This window comes from Sciurus vulgaris (assembly GCF_902686455.1).
Source record: "Sciurus vulgaris genome assembly, chromosome: 4".
Taxonomy (NCBI): Eukaryota; Metazoa; Chordata; class Mammalia; order Rodentia; family Sciuridae; genus Sciurus; species Sciurus vulgaris.
The window spans coordinates 58,838,338-58,855,554 of record NC_136464.1 but is presented as its reverse complement, the minus strand read 5'-3'; the positions used below and the strand labels follow the sequence as shown (position 1 = coordinate 58,855,554).

The 17,217-nt window shown below is 35.1% G+C and overlaps 1 protein-coding gene and 1 long non-coding RNA gene across 2 annotated transcripts in view; both read right to left on the bottom strand.

The window, feature by feature from the left end:
* The window catches only part of HERC4 (HECT and RLD domain containing E3 ubiquitin protein ligase 4), a 115,891-nt gene extending 98,887 nt beyond the window's left edge, over window positions 1-17,004 (bottom strand). Inside the window, 4 exon segments of the mRNA XM_079135765.1 lie at window positions 14,563-14,688; window positions 14,691-14,866; window positions 15,343-15,368; window positions 16,647-17,004. Coding sequence (XP_078991891.1) covers window positions 14,563-14,688; window positions 14,691-14,772 — 208 coding nt within the window. The 5' untranslated portion in view covers window positions 14,773-14,866; window positions 15,343-15,368; window positions 16,647-17,004.
* On the bottom strand, window positions 4,955-9,755 carry LOC306658663. The gene is made up of 2 exons (XR_013763121.1): window positions 9,650-9,755; window positions 4,955-8,173 (listed from the first exon to the last, which is right to left on the bottom strand). It is a non-coding gene; the product is annotated as an uncharacterized lncRNA (long non-coding RNA).
* Window positions 17,005-17,217: the final 213 nt, after the last annotated feature.

Below are 17,217 nucleotides of genomic sequence, written 5' to 3'. Positions count from 1 at the left end.
ATAAGTTTCAAATCTTGTCCTGCCATACCTCACTAGTTGCTAAAAATAGTTTCCTCTTCCCTTCTCTCTGAACAACTCAAAACTCCAATTAAAGCAATGTAAAGTGCACTTAAGATTCACATCTAAAAAAAGTTCACAAGATATCACATTATGAGATTTAAAGTATTACTAAATTCCACTTTTTAAAAAATTTTAGTCTTATTTTCTAGAAAGAGAAAAAAAATTGGAAAAATACTAATTTTTCAACAACTAGTTTTTTCTTTTTTCTTCTTTGTTTAATTAAACAACTGGATGTATAATTGAGGCATTTTATGATTCTCCTTTTTTTAGATGAGGACATTAATCATTTGGAATTAGGGACTATTATCATGGAATTAAGTCAGATTTATTTCCCTTAAAGATCATGCTGCTGATTTTATTACAAAGAAAACAACTAGCAAAAGCTATTTCACTTAAGACACAATTTCCCTGTTATTGAAAAGAAATAAAATTATTGTTTAAATAAAAGTAAAAATTATTGACACTTCTGAAAGAATCTCTAATATCCAGTTTATAATGACCATAGGTTATGTTGCAAAAAAAATTGAAGAAAAAACTAAAATCTCAAAAAAATTAAATGAAAAACTTCTGCTCTCTGAAATTACCACCAATAATTACCAAGGAATTTGGAATAATATGACCCATACCCAAGAAAATATTTTAATAAATTCCATTATAAAATTTAAAGTTAGGGGATAAGGGTGTGACTTCAGTGATACAGCACTTGCCCTAGGCATGCAGAGGGCATTGCTTCCTAACAGCACAAAAAATATTTTAATTTATGAATAACTTACATATGTTAGTTTACAGCAAAATAAAAATATTTAAATGGAGAAACATCTGAATTATGAAATTATAATGGATATTCACAAGTACAAACCCCTATTATGCATTCTATTTAAAAGACAGTTAAATACATATAATTATTTGTTGTCTAGCACTGTGCTAAAGACTAATAATTTAATCCTCATAACACCCTAAGATGGGTGTACCATCATACCTATTTCACAGATAAATACGTTGTTATAAATATTTCCCTATTTACTGACCAGCTAGCCTTTTGCTAATATGCAAATACATATTATGTTTTAATAACTTGTTTTCAGAATATATTTTATAAATATATAGTGTTGTTATATTTTTTCTTTTAAGTACTTACAAAAGTGACCATGGATGGGAAGGAGACGGTATTTTTAAACTGAGAAGTTTTAAGAGACTGAAATGGAAATATGCCATAAGAAAGATTAACGTGGAATAATAAGAAGAGTAAATTGGAGGAGGGAAATCAGTTAGAAAATTGTTTGCCACAGTTCTTGCATAGACTACAAATGACCTAACTAGAATAAAAACAAAGAATTTTAGATAGAGATAGGAGGAAACTAAGGGCTCAAGAGTTTAAGGTGGCTCAAGATCACCCAGTTAAACCATCGGCAAAGGTAATAAAGACAAGAAAGTTACTAAGAAAAATAATTGATAAAAATTGCAATCTGATTTAATGTTGGTGCTACAGGGCACCAACATCACCCCAAAGTAAATCTAAGGTTTGAACCTAGGTGAGTTCAAGGAAACACTAACAAAAAAAAAGGAAGAGTGACCTTTTTGTTTTTGTATTAGTACTGGGTTCGAACCCAGAGTCTCACACGTGCTAGGCAAGAGTTCTAATCACTAAACTAACACCCCAAGTAAGTGTTTTTTGTAGTTTTGGAAGAAAGGGAGGCTGCAGAACCTAGATGGTTTTCATTACCATTTCCATTTTCCACGATGGTTTCCATTACAAATGTTCCTTATTTGTTCTCTAAATTTATTAATTTTATAATTCCAGTCATAACTATCTTTTTTATTTCTTGATATATAAACTTCTCCCACAGGTTCATATAATAGATTTATACATGAAGCAAAAGAATTACTTAGATTGGTATGGAAATAACTGCAAATGCAAATTAAGAATAAGCAGGTATAATCAAAGGCTTTTTTTTTTTTTTTTTTTTTTTTTTTGATACTGGGAATTAAAATTCACAAAGCCACTTCTACCACTGCACTACTGAGCTTTTATTTTGGCAAGGTCTTGCTCAGTTGCTTAGGAACTCACTAAGTTGCTGAGGCTGGCCTTGATCTTGAGATCCTCCTGCCTTACCTTCAAGTGGCCACTGTGCCCAGCAAATGCATTTAGTTTAAATTTTAAGGTCAACTCAACATTTTGGGAGGGGCAGGGTTTAAAAGTGCAAATAAGTATTATTTATTCAAGTGGCTATGCTCCTCAAAATATCAGTACACCAACTAGACCTTATAATTATTCATCATTAAATAATCTATTAAAATCAATAACCAAATCTAATTTCAATTATTTATGTGCTTCTCACAAGAAAAATGGCATATTTGGTCTTTTCTTGTCCTGTAACATCTTTTAAGTCTGAAGGTAAAGAAACCCATTCAGTATATACCTTGGCCCAATAACGAATTTTTTTGAAATTTGGCATAGTCTTCGAAAAAGAGCTCTAAGGTATTTAAATTCTAAATGCAAAGTACTTTCATGCCTGGAACAATGTCAGAAATGCACTACAAAGACACCTATTTGTTGAGTAAAAAGCCTGAACTGTAGTTATAAATGAAAAGACAGGCATTATCTATCTGGAGGCAAGCATGTAAATTGTATAGTTTCTATACTGAACTGGCACTGTTTCTATATATAACGGCATTTAGACAAACGTGAAGACAGAATAATACCTGTATTAGTATATGGCAGACCTAAATTTAAATTCTCACTCTAATAGCTTTTTTAGTTTAGGGAAACATTATTTACCACAAGCCAGACATTGTCTTTGTACTATATGTTATCTGACTTAAACCACCCTAAGAGTTAGCATGATTACCCTAATTCTATAGAAGAGAACATTTAGACAGAGAATAAGCAATGTGCTTAAGATAACAAGCAACAGAGCAGGATTTGTACATAAGCACTTAATTCCAGAACCCCACCCCTTACCAAAAAATAAAAAAAAAAAAAGAAATAAAAATACACCGTTTTAACAGTTACACATTTACACTGTTCAAAAAAAGAAAGGTACACAGCAAAACGTCCATCTATCATTCATGCCTTCCACCAACCAGTTCTTGTCTCCTCCTCCCACTTTTGTATCAAGAATAATTAGTTAATAATTATATGTATCCTTCCAAGATTTTTTAATGCATCTAAATAAATACAAATGGTATACTTTTCCTTTGACTTACACCAAAATAGTTTTCTATACAATGTTCTACACTTTGCTCTTTTTAATATTGTTATAGTTCTTCCTTTATCAGTCCAAGAACTCCTTCATCCTTTCAAACTAGATAATATTACATACACTGATTAGATGGACCCATAATTTATTTTACCAATTCCAAAAAGACATTAAGATTGTTCTAATGTTTTACCATTATAAACAATGTTGCAGTACATGTTGTTTTACAAATAAGCTAGTAGATAATTTCCTGGAAATGGAGCTTTTTTTTTTTCTTTTTTAACATAAAAAGGTATGCTCATTTGTAAATCTGACATATGCTGGCAAATTGTCTCTGTAGAAGTTTCTCAATTTACATCAACACAAACATATGAATACTTGTTTACTGACAATTCTGACAGTGTTCTGTCAAACTAAGGATTTTGTTAACCTTGTATGTGGAACAATAGTTACCTTAGTATTCTGTTTTGTATGTCTCTTAATGTGAATGAGGTTAAACTGTGCTCATTTAAAAACCATTTATAGCTGGACACGGTGGTCCATGCCTATGATCCCAGAAGCTCTGGACGCTAGACAGGAGGATCACAAGTCCCAGGACAGCCTTAGCAGTTTAGCGAAATCCTAAGCAACTTAGTGAAGTCCTATACCAAAATAAAAATGCTGGGGATGTGACTCAGTGGTTAAGCACCCGTGGGCTCAAACACTGGTACCGGAAAAAAAAAAAAAAAAAGACAAATAAAAAATTAAAAATAAAAACTCTTTGTAGAGTATAACATGCAGATTAAGGGGAAGGAAAGGGAAAGTAGTAGGGAATGAGACTGATCAAATTATGTGCATGTATAAATATGGCATAATGTATCCCATTATTATCTCACATTATAATATCCCAATAAAAAAATGGGAAAAAACTGTATTTCCTTTTCTATAAAAATGCCTGTTTCATATCCTTTGCCCATTTGATCATTAATTGCCAGGACTGCTTTACTTATGGGAGATCAGCACTTTAACATAAGTCATAAATGTTCTTCTAATTGTCTTTTTAACTTTGTATACAGTAATTTCAGCCTAGCTTATTATTTTTTACTTTTGTAATAATAGTTTTTTTTTTATGTCTACTCACATTTTAGTCAGAAAGACTTCCCTAATTGCAAAATAAAATTTGTCCATGTTTTCTTCTAGTACTTTTATTAGTCTTTACATTTAAATATTGGTTCATTGGGAATTTATCCAAATATGTACAAAGAATGAGGAATTAACCCAGCATTTTTATTCTCTATATAACATTCCTACATTTCAATTCCATTTACTGAATAGTGTCCACCTAAATCTATTCCCTATTGATTTAAGGCTATATGGGTTTATGTCTTAGCTTTAATATTTGGTTTTGTTGGTTTAATATATCTATTTAAAGTAACTTTTTTACAGTTTTAAAATTAAAACATGTTAATATTGAATTTAATGTATTACCTCTCTATTTTTCAGTTTTCCCAGCAACTTTAGGTTGTTTTTTCCATATAAATTTGAGAATCCACGTCCAGTTTCAAAAAACCAACCGGGATTTATTAGAGTCACATTAAATTTACAAATTAGAGAAAACAGCTTAATGTAGCTGAATGTCCCTATTCACAAATGTGATTTTCATTTGATCAAGTTTTTGTGTCCCTCAGTAATGCTTTTAATTCTTCAAACAGGTCTTTCATATTTCTTACTACTCTATTCCTGGGTTATTTTATACCTTCTTTTTTCTTCCCTCTTATAAATGGTGCATTTTCTTCCATTGTTCCAACTGCCTATTGTTTAAAATTAAGGAAGTATTAATTTGACTCTGGATGAGTTATATAAACTACTAAAGTGATATTTTCCTCACCTATTAACTGAGCAAATATAGCTGGGTGTAGTGGTACATGCTTATACTCCCAGTAACTCAGGAAGTTGAGGAAAGAGAATGGAAAGTTTGAGGCCAGTCTCAATAACTGTGAGACCCCTGTCTCAAAATTAAAGAAAAAGACTGGGACGTAGCTCAGTGCAGGAATTGAACCACCCCGGGTTCAATTCCCAGTACTACAAATAAATAAATACATATATCTGAGCAAATAGGTAATTTGCAGGGTGATTATAAGACTTTTAGATAAAGGATTCCATATAGTACCTAGCTCATTTCTTAATATCAGCATTATAGTTTCTCAATATTATAAATAATATTTCATTACTAAATATTTCTTCAATAATATGGTTTGTATATTTCTTCTCATATACAGTCATACCAACTTCTAAATATATACTTTCCTCCTTATGCACAGTTTAAGGAACTTACTCAACTTTGGAGCTGAATAACCTATGTTCTGTTGACACCCAATCCCCATTTTACCCAATCACTCTTCAGAAATAACTAGGTTCATAAGGTTCATCCTGTTAGAGAGCCTGGTTATGAAATCCATAGCCACGTGACCCTTGGATCAGAAAGTACACTTGTGCTAATTGGTAAATACTCGGGATCAACTGTGGGAAGCAATCTTAGCTCTACTTTATTCTCACCATGCCATCCCTAAAATGAAAATTAAAAAAAAAGTCAAACTTCTAATAACCAACAGATAACTAATAACACTTTTCTCCAGTTATTTTCGGATACTCCTAATACTGCTCCTTAGGATATTTTTAGCCTATTCCTTCCCTACCTCCCATTTCCCTGTCACAAAAATAGCACTGCCTCAGAAGGCATATTTCCCAGCTCTTGCCTAAACTGCCAGCACATACCCAACTATAGTTACAATTATTTCTGCTATTAGTCAACCAAAAACAACTTGTATCTGTTAGTACATAATATAACTTCAAAAAGCTTTTTCCCCAGAAAAACCTGGAAGTCATGCAAACATAGTAATTACAGGTTGTGTTCATTAAATAAACACATAAACCTATTAACAAAATCCAAATGCTGGGGCTGGGGAGATAGCTCAGTCAGTAAAGTGCTTGCCTTGTAAGCACAAGGCCCTGGGTTCGATCCCCAGCACCCAAAAAAAAAACAAAAAAATCCAAATGCTCAGGCTAGCAGAAGGCACCTGGCAAACAGATGTTTTCATTCATCTGTATATAAAAATTTGAACTTACAAAACAGATGAAGCATAATAAGCAATAATTCAGTTTACCTTAAATTTACAAAGGTATCCTATTTGCCCAGGCATTTTAAACAATTTCTCAAAAACACAAAATTAAATAGTTAATGGATTATTAGTTACTTGATACATTGGATTAGGAGAGCAATTAATAATTGGAATGTTAGCCTACTCTAAACTTTAAAAGCAAACTGGAAATAAAATATTTGTGCCTTTAGCCCTAATATTCTTCTCACATGTGTATAAAATCTCTTACTACCTACTGAATACTGCTATCAAATTTACAACAAATTTACTTCGCCAGAATCTTCTCTCTCCTCCTAAAATAAACAGACTTCATATTTCTTCTCTTGCTGGATTCTCATTTTTATTAATGATTCCACCTAGAATCATGCCTGGTTCTTTATACTTACTATTCTTTTTTTTTTTTTTAAACATTTATTTTTCTTTTCTTTTTTTGTACCCGGAATTGAACCCAGGAGCCTGTAGCCACATTCCAGTCCTTTTCATATTGTAATTTGACACAGGGTCTAAGTTACTTAAGGCCTTGCTAAACTGCTGAAGCTGGCTTTGAACATCAGCCTCCCAAGTTGCTGGGATTAAAGGCATGCACCACAGTGTCCAGTTTACTATTCACTTCTAAATCAAAACCTGTCCATTCTTTCTGCTTCCCTAATCTCTCCTAGATCTACCTGCTCCTTTCTTGTTTGAAGGACTACTATCACAGCCTAATTCTTTACCCCAAATTCTCTCCTTCCAATCCTTCCTTTCTGTAATCCATATTAATTCCCATGACAAACTATCAATGAATATTAACCAAATTAAATTCAAGCTCCTTAATTTAATTCTATAATCTGACCTCAATTTTACCTCTTTCACCTCCCTCTCCCTACCCTGAACTGGGTATTGAACCCAAGGTACTTTACCACTGAGCTACATTCCGAACCCTGCTAACTTTGAGACAAATTCTTACTATGTGGCCCCAGATTTGCCTGAACCTGGGAACCTCCCATTTAAGCCTCACAAGTCAGAGATTATAGGTATGCACCACCATGTCTGGCTTATTTTAAAATGTCAAGCACTGGGCATGGTGGTGCGTGCCTATAAGCCCAGCAATGAGCTGAAGCAGGAGGATCACAAGTTTGAGACCAGCTTGGACAATTTAGCAAGACCCTATCTCAAAAACACGGGGCTGGCGATGTAGCTCAGTGACAAACCACTTAGCCAGCATGTGCAAGACCCTGGGGTTCAATCCCCAGCAACACAAACACGCTAAATTAGATTAGATTCAGTTATTGTTTATTCTAGATGAGCTAAAATTAAAGATTTTCTTTCCTAAAGAAATAAACAGATGTAAATAAAGACTAAATTCATACATACATTCATGTCAGCATTATTTATAACAAAAATCTGGAAATAAATTCAAGAAACCCACATTTTTTGAATATCTAAATAATTAAATGTTAAATGATCATTCACAATATCACTCAATGATATTTGAGAACATGAGAAAACACTATTTAAAAAAAAAAGTTGAGACAGAATAAGATACTCTCAGACTATAATCAGAAACATGTGTAGAGAAAAGGTACCAAATGATAATAGTACTTATCTATGCATGATGGCATTAGGGTCAATTTTTATATTCCAATATTTTCCAACTTTCTACCAAGAACATGAAATACTTTTGCTTTGTTTTGAGTTAACAGTGGTACTAAGGATCCAACTCAAGGTACACTAGGCAAGTGTTCTACTGAGCTATATGCCTAGCAAGTTTAAATCCTTAAGGTTCAATCCCTGGCACTGCAAAAAATTTTAAAAATAAAAATGATTAGGAGAGTTCCAATTAATTTGTGAAAAATATTAGTAAAGGCTTCCAGAATGTTTTCCTCATGGTCAAGGAAGGCTAAACTAAAATCCTGCCATGCTAACAAAGCAAGACAAAAGAGTATATGTGCAGGTTTAAAAAAATACATACACACACACACACACACACACACACACACACACACACACAGAGATATATATGGTTTAAAGAATGAGTGATCGAAATTCAAGACATTTTTTTGCACCTATAGTAACATGAATAAATTTCTGCACAATTACACTCAGTACAGCCTTTCTTGCACATGAAAGAACTGTCAAAATCTATTGACATTTTAAAATTATTGCCTTTTTAATTCCATCAGAATGAAAAAACCAAGCATAGAGAAGCAGAAAGGAAATAAGCCATGGGCTCATTACATGGTTTCTGCATAAACACTACCCATTTTACTAACAATTTTAATCCATGTGTTCACTGAGTACAATTCCTCTACAAGGTTTTTCATATGTCATCCAAGTACTAAAATATTTTTTATAGTTCAGGAAAACAGAGTCATTTTAAAAATAAATGGGGTTTGTGAGAATGAATTTAACGGCACTACATTCATATAACATACAAAGGACATGGAATGCTAAGAATCTTCTATGATGATGGACACTGGACCACTTAGGTTGCCCTTCCAACAAGAATCCTTGATAACCCTGAAACTGAAAGCTTCCAAACTCCTATTTATTAAGAAAAGTATGTGGGTCTCATTCAACCCTACAAAAACGCAAAGAAAAAACTCTGAAGAAGTTGCCATTTGTTAAAAACTGCTCAGATTAGGCATCTACCGCTATTACAATTATCTGTTTGGTTTGAATTTCATAAGGCATCACCAAATCAATACATTCCAGAGACAGACAAACTTATATACATGATAGCCTTGATACAACCTAAGTAACCAATTCAAGTTCTAATATTAGCCACCAAATCAACGCTGCACAGCAATTTCTTTAGATCTTGGACAGTTTAACAGCATAGTAGTTAAGACAACGAAGGGAATATGACATGTAAGAGAAATGAGAAAAGACTAGGTGTTTACCACAGTAAGTTTTTATTTGTTTTATCTGAATATTCTTGAGCTGAGAGATATAGCTCATCGGTAGAGTACCTGCTTAGTATGCAAGAGGCCCTGGGTTTGATTCTCAGCACAACTAAATTCAATACTCCTCATACCATTATGACCATAATGCAATCATCTCAACAAACAATTTATTTCACTAGGCCATCAGACAGAATGGCAAGGAAACAATCTGTGCATTAATATTTGATCTGCCTCAAACAGAAAATATTACTGCAAATAATTCTAAACATAAGCACAATTTAGTGAATAAGGTAGGAGACTGGTAGGTTAAACTTTCAGACTCATTATAGCTGTTCGCCAGTCAACCTGCTATTGACAAGTTACTTACCAACTTGTGCTGCCATTTCTCCGTAAATTTATCCCCTAAGATGAGGATAATTCTTGCAAATTGTGTCACAAGCATTTTGAAAGGAACCATGAATTATTGTGTAATGCTCTTGAAATTCCTCAGATGTAGGGTCCTACACAAAGTAAAGTATTATTATACATCTCTCTAACAGTAGCATCTGTTTGCATTATGGGTTTTTCTTTTCCCTACACTTGACAGATTCTTGGCTACTGTTTCTCAGTGTCCAAAGCAAGCCTGCAGTCCTGACCCAAGTAATTACTTTTTTCAAGTCTTCATATCACCTATATCTTTCTCTTCCTTAGAAGATATTGTGAAATTTATAAGTTATAAAACACAATGAATTTCTTTGGTTTTATATACTTTGGTTCAGTAAGAAATATTTGATATTTTTAGCCCATTCTAGTAAATAATTTCCCATGTTTATACTTTTTAAATTTCAACTGTATTTTATGGAACAGCTGATCTATAGATTTTTTTTGTGAAGATAGAGAACATGTCAGAATGAAAGCAGCAAGTAAGCTATAGTAATACAGGAAACAGGATCAATGCTCATCATCTTTTTATCTTCAATAAATGCTGAATACAAACTACAATTAATTTTATCACATTATTCAAAATTTTACTTATTATTGGTTTTGCTAAACAAATGAGTCTTCCATCCAAGAATAAACTATACATACTTGGATTTTTACTCTGTGATGGCATAATATTACATCTTGAAAACAACTCTCAATCTTACGTGGTTCTTAAAATGACTTGAATTTATGCACAAGGGGTGGGTAATAAAACGTGGTATCTTAGTTACAAAATAATAATTTTTTTTCAACCCTCAGAATTACTTTAAAATAGCAGTGACTATTTTCCTCCTAGGTGAACAAATATTCTACCTTTTCACTAGGGTAGGAGAAAAGCTTTGTGGGATAAAAGTAAAAACTACAGGATTTAGAGTGGTGTCTTAATGTCTGCTAGTCTAGTAACACTCTTAGTCTCAATTTCTTTTAACTTCAGTTTCCTCATCTGTAAAATGAGGAACATAATGTACTAACTACAAGACCATTGAGAGGATTAAATGAGATAATCCATCTGAAAGAACTTTGTAAACCACAAAAAGCTACTGAAATAGAATTATGCCACAGTATTTACAAATTATGGTCATAAAAGTTTAATATTGCTTCTAAAATGAAACAAATGGAAATAAACATACAAAACATTTAGGACCATGGTCACCAGGTTATTGCTATGACTAGATAAAAACTGAGTAAAGAAACTTGTTAAGAAAAGTACACTTCCTACAAGCTATCTTAAAATTTTCCGAAGTGAATTTGGAAGGAAGCATAAAAAACAAAACAATTCATTTAAATGAACTGATATGGCTTACTGAAGGTTAAATTATTCACTTGTTAGCTATGAATTAAGACACTGAGGGCACAGCCAGGCACAGTGGCACACACCTACAATCCCAGGGATCTGAGTCTGAGACAGGATTGTTAAATTCGAGGCCAGCCTGGGCAACTTAGTGAGATCCATCTCAAAATAAAATAAAAAGGCCTGGGAATGTAGCTCAGTGGTACAGTGCCCATGTTCAATTCCCTGTACCAAAAGAAAAAGATAAAGACACCAAGATGCACACTGGCCCGAGCATACAATCCCAGAGACTTGGGAAGCTGAGATAAAAGGATCACAAATATGATGTCAGTATTGGCAATCAAGTAAGACCTTCAGCACCTTAGAAGACCCTATCATAAAATAAAAAATGAAACGAATGAGGATGTACCCAGAGGTAGAGTGTCCCTGGGTTCAATTCCCAGTACAAAAAAAGAAAAGAAATTCAAACACTACCAAAAATTAAAAAAAAAAAAAAAAAAAAAAAAAGAGGAGGAGGAAGAAGAAATTAAGACACTGGCTTAAAAAAAGTAATTAAAAAGTTCTGAACATAAGCCCTAACACTCCCCACCTCCCCGCAAAAAGTTCTTACATAGGAAAAATACACATGAGTGAAATAGACATTCACTCCTCTGGAAATAATTCAGAAAAAGCTACTAGTGATAGCAAGGGGAATACATGTACAAGAGAAATGGGATGAATGTGAACTTAATCTACATTCTTGGTACAATAAATCAGTTAAACCTTTCTATGTGTATCAGAAAATGTCCAGAATGGAAACACTCTCCCAACATGCCACAGGCCAAATCTACTCACTACCCTATGAGGCCAAGTACTCTAGTAAATTATTGTGACTCAAGGATAACTTACTGTTAATGAGGCTTACTCTTTCTCTTTCCCTATTTATTAGTCATAGAATATGTTTATAAAGCCAAACTTTGTTAAGAAATAATTCTTAGGTCCATTCCTTCTGCTTTCTCTGACACATATTTAAAGCTCTGAAGAAATGAACTAAGTTTACTTACTACATGATCCTAGAAATATAACCATTCTGCTCAATTACCAGAAGACTTTAAAATCAAATAAAATCCACAACTTATTATATTGTAATCCATTCCTCAAACACAAATTTAAAATTAGGAAAGGGGCACATTTAAAGTGTTAAGGAAATATTTCAAACAAGTAATTTAGTTAAAAACATTAAATTTACTACTCAAACAGTTTAAACCAAGACTGAGGTTTAAAAAAAAATGAAGTCCCTATCACAATCACCTCTTCTTGAACTTACACTTTTTCCTACCTCTGAACCATTGGAACACTTCAATATGTCACTGAACCAGGACTTCTAATAATAAAAGGTTTTCCTCAAGATCAGAATCCCCCTCTATAAAACTAAGCAATTTCAGCCCTAGATTTTTTTTTTTTTTTGGGGGGGGGGACGGGTGCCAGGATTGAATCCAAGGGTGCTTAATCTCTGAGCACATGCCCCGCCTTTTTATATTTTACTTTGAGACAGGGTCTTACCAAGTTGCTTAGGGCCTCGACAAGTTGCTGAGGCTGGCCTCAAACTTGTGTTAGTCTTGCCTCCTTCCCCAGTCACTGGGATTATAGGCGTGCACCACCATGCCCAGTCAGACTTACTTTTTAGCTACTGTGGACAAAATTAAACTTAAGCCCTCGTTTTCCTCCCCCAAAATCTTATTTTAATTCTATCCCACCATGACATTTCTCAACAATTAAATTTCCTGAATTCAAAGTATTTAGCACATCATTTCAATTTCCAATTGTTTCATTTTAACTCCCAACCCAGGCTCAATTTCTAAAAGACAAAGCTCATTTTATCATTTTTCTATCCCAGACCATTGTACATACCCTGGACAACAATGAGGCAATCCTAAAGAGGTATCCTAAGTTAAGGAAACCCACACTCCCAACTTTGTATTATCATATAATTCTTCCAGGATGAAACTAAAGGATGATATAGATGTCACAATGCAATCAACACAATGTCAACAAGACCACAAAGAAGTGGCTAGTTAAGTTTTTTAGAATCTCACCTATGAAGTTAGAAGCTGTTTCAGGCATTATCACTGTACTATGCATACACAGCATCTACCCTTGCTCGTCCTGGACACAGAACAGGTGCTTAATAACTATAAAACTTCTAAACCTTAGTGAACTGCAGTAACTATATTGGCAATTTTTATGCGCTGGCTTTGTATTTTCTACTTGCCCTCATCCTTTCAAATATTAAAGAAATACAAAGTTCAGTTATTTCTATGGGGCATATTAAGTATAAAGAACAGCAGAAGCCCCAATACCATGAAAATTTCACCTAAGGCAACATTCCAAAGTAAACAAAAAAAGTAAAGGGCCCATTTGCCTCTACAGCACAGATAAAAATCAGAATCATTATAGGTAAAGTGCCATTCATTCATTTCTACCAAGTGACCATCTCAGTGCCTGAATTATGAAAATCTGGTAAGATTCCATGAAATATTCTTAGTGAGGTAGAGTACAAAGAAGTTGCCATTTACCTTGAGTTCTAAAATAACAAAATCTATTGTATTAAGTATTACTATCATTAAAACTAAACTACAAATTAAAGCAGGAGAGACAAGATAGATTAAGACCCTAACAACAATGGACAAAAACTACATTATTTGCAGTTTTCATTATCAGAAGAATGAAGTTTTGCATAGTGTTGAGATGGTATGAAAGAAGAAAGGTACCTTAAATGTAATGCCTAAATATATCTGTATTAACTCTCAAAAGTAACAGAAACAACTTAAAAAGTGAACTGATTAAAAAAAAAAAAAACTACCATAGAAAATATCTGTCATTATTTCTCAAGTTTAAAGAAACCAAGTCAATACAGTTGCAGTCTCACCCAAATTTAACACCTTAAGATAGTAACTTTTGTTAGCCCTAACTGAAAGCAAAACATAGTAACATTCCTAAATGTGGAATATTTAATTTTAAGACATCCAGGAAAACAGAACATGAAATGTTACCAAATTCCTCAAAACTCTCATTTTCCTAAAAAATTGTTTTAAATTCTGCTTGATCAGCTACTGAAAACTCAGAACACCTCAGATTCACAAAACCATTAAGACAGCACCAATACTTGAAAGTAGCAAATTAGTGTAGTAAAAATGATATTTCTGATTAAACCAAAAAAATTGTGTATCTAAAATATGATAAAGGGGATAAATAGAAGAATTAACATTTTAGGCAAATAAATAAAAATAGAAGGCTTTTATCCTATGGGTTTCCCCCCCCCCAAATGTACAGAAACATCACAAAATAAATTACAAAATTATAATAATAGCAAAAGAGGAAAAAAAAAAAAGCAATTAAAATCAAGAAACAAGCAAATGTCAAGGATATAATTAACTCCTGCTTGCTTTTAAAGTTGATCAAGAATACAGGTTTAAGACTACAGAAATATAACACTTCAAACTTAAAATAATTATTAGAAATAGCAAATAAAAATGTTTTCCACTTACCTGGTTTCTTTCTGGATTTTTCATGACCTAGCTGTCCTAGATCATTACATCCACACGTGTACACAGTTCCATCATCCAGAACAAATACAGTATGTCTGAGTCCACATCCTACATCTCGGACCTTTTATTTACAAAAAAGTCACTTTTCCTGGGCTCTAATACAATTTCTTCATCAATTCCACCCAAACCTAGTTGTCCAAAAGGATGCATTTCCCCCAGCACAACTGCTTGTAATTATTTTGGTCTTCCAGTTTCAATACAAAACTCACTTCTGAAATACTGGGAAGTTGGAGATACCCTATGTCTGAGGAGATAGAAAAAAGTTATATGACTTCAAGGAAACATGATGTATAACCTGCTCTTTGATCAAGTGACAGGCTACAATAATCACTATACAGTAAACACTAAACATTTTAAACTATGCTACATAAGTATCTTTAGCTTCTAGAGCCAATTAGTTGTAGCTTTTTTTAAATGCACCCCTACAGAAATGCTAAGGGAAAATACATGGCTTCCTATTATTCTTTACAAAATTTAAAACACAAACTAGTTTTGGTTTTCTGTTGTCTTTGTGATAGATTAAACTTATGAAAATAACTGTGTTGAATGAAATTAATCACATAGTTTTTTTTTGGTTTGTTTTTACTTAAATAATTTCAATGGGAGCATGAAAGAAGACCTTTCTAATGCCCCACCCCCCAAAAAATCAAGTATACAGCCACTGCAGAACAAAACCTTGCAATCTCCCTCAAATCATAGCATGATTAATCTAATACCTACCTCCACATCAACAGAAAACTGAAGTTCTTTTCTGTAACAAAAATAAAACCAATAATGGAAAATTTTAAGTTCCCCACAATTTAAATGACTTTCAATTTTTCATACTAATAGGCCATACGAAAAATTTGAATTCTATTAAGTTATAACCTTAAAACAATCACCTCCAAAGATCTTATTTTACAAGTTGAAATACTAACACCCAACCTCACTGTAAATTTAAACACTAAATTAATGTGATTATAATACAGAAAAATATGCAATTTCAATATTAAGATTCTCCCTCAAATTCAACCTTTTCTATTACAAGTTCCAGTTGACTAAAAAATTCGCCTTGAGCAATCTATGTCTATGTATACCTCTGGGACAACTTTTGGAGATTGGGAAAAAACTGTAATTTAACCCCACCAGGACTGCTGATTTTTCAAGAACAGGATGGGGGCTGGTGCACTGTAGTTTGGTGGCGAAATCTGTAGAAACTTTCCCGTACACTGACTGAATATTTCTTCGCCTTGCAAAGAACAAAATCCAAAGAGTCCACTTAGTCTAAACCTGCAGAGATTTTCAAATGCATTACGTTATTAAATAACACCAGTGCTACTACATTATTCCTGTTATATTACCTACATTTCTTACACCGAAACTTCAAAGTTTCAAAGCCCAATTTTCCTACATTACAGCTAGCAAAGTGCCAAAGGTGTCCCATTCCGTGATCCATCCACTAAAAGAAGTTTGATTTCATTCTTTGGGGCATCAGAAACTCTTCAGCTCCTGAGAGTTCTTCACTGTCTTTCCATTTTCTGTTTAGTTTTTTTGGGTTCCCCCCCCCCGCCCCGTTTAAGAAGAGGACAGGAAAATATCCTCGATTCAGCGCGCCTGGATTTAGCACTTTTCTCATAAAAGTAATAAGGGATACGGGAAAGGAGTTCTCTCTCCAGCAACAGGTAGGAAAATGAGAAGCAGTTTAGTCGTATCTTTGCCCCAACAGGCATCCACACCAGCTCACGCGGGTCGGGGAAGAGAATCGTCTGCACACACCCAACCTCGCGGGCGGACCGTCAACTACCGCAGCTTCCAAGACGCAGAGGCCGGTGGACCAGTCTGGGCACCCCGCGGCCTCAGACCAGAGAGGTCTTTCCCCAGGGAGGAGCGGACATTTCCAGCCCCTGGGCCAGGGAGCACCGACCCTTACCTCGTCCCCCGCCCCTCACCCCCAGGAAGCGCTGAGAAAGCGCCCTACGCCATGCCGGCCTGTATCCGCCCAGCCCAGCCTGCCCCCTCCCTAACGCCGCCACACGCCCCCGAACCCACCCCCCGGCACGACTCAACCGGCCCCTCAGGGCAGGGAAAGCCCAAGGCGACGGAGGGCGGCCCCTCCCCAAAAAGCGAGGCTGCGCGGCTGCTAAGGCACGTCTCCAGCTCCGGGACCCTCCTTCAGCCAGTGGCAGCGATCACCAGGGCTCCTCCGGCTTCGGGCCGCTGCTCCGCTGCTCCCCTCCCCTGTGAAACTTTACCAGGTTCCTCAGAGAAAAGCAGCCGCCACCACTGTCCAGTCCCGAGACAGGCGTCAGCGACCCGGATGGAGCGGGAGGGGAAGAACTGAAAGCGAGCAGGGCGGAGTGCGTGAGGGGTGGAGAGAGTTGAGGGAGAGGCTAGGGAGGAGAAGGGAGAGGAGGAGGTGGCTACGAGGGGGAGGGGGAGGGGTTGACCGGAAGTGAACCGCGGAGCTCGCGCGCGAGCCCGCCCACTTCCCCGCACGCGCTCGCCTGGCGCCGGAACCCTCCCAGGGTATACATGCGCCCTGCGCAGTGGGTAGCTTTGCGTTCCTTTGACAAGTGGGAACCCTCTGAATACAGAAGCTGGAGTTTACGAAGACTA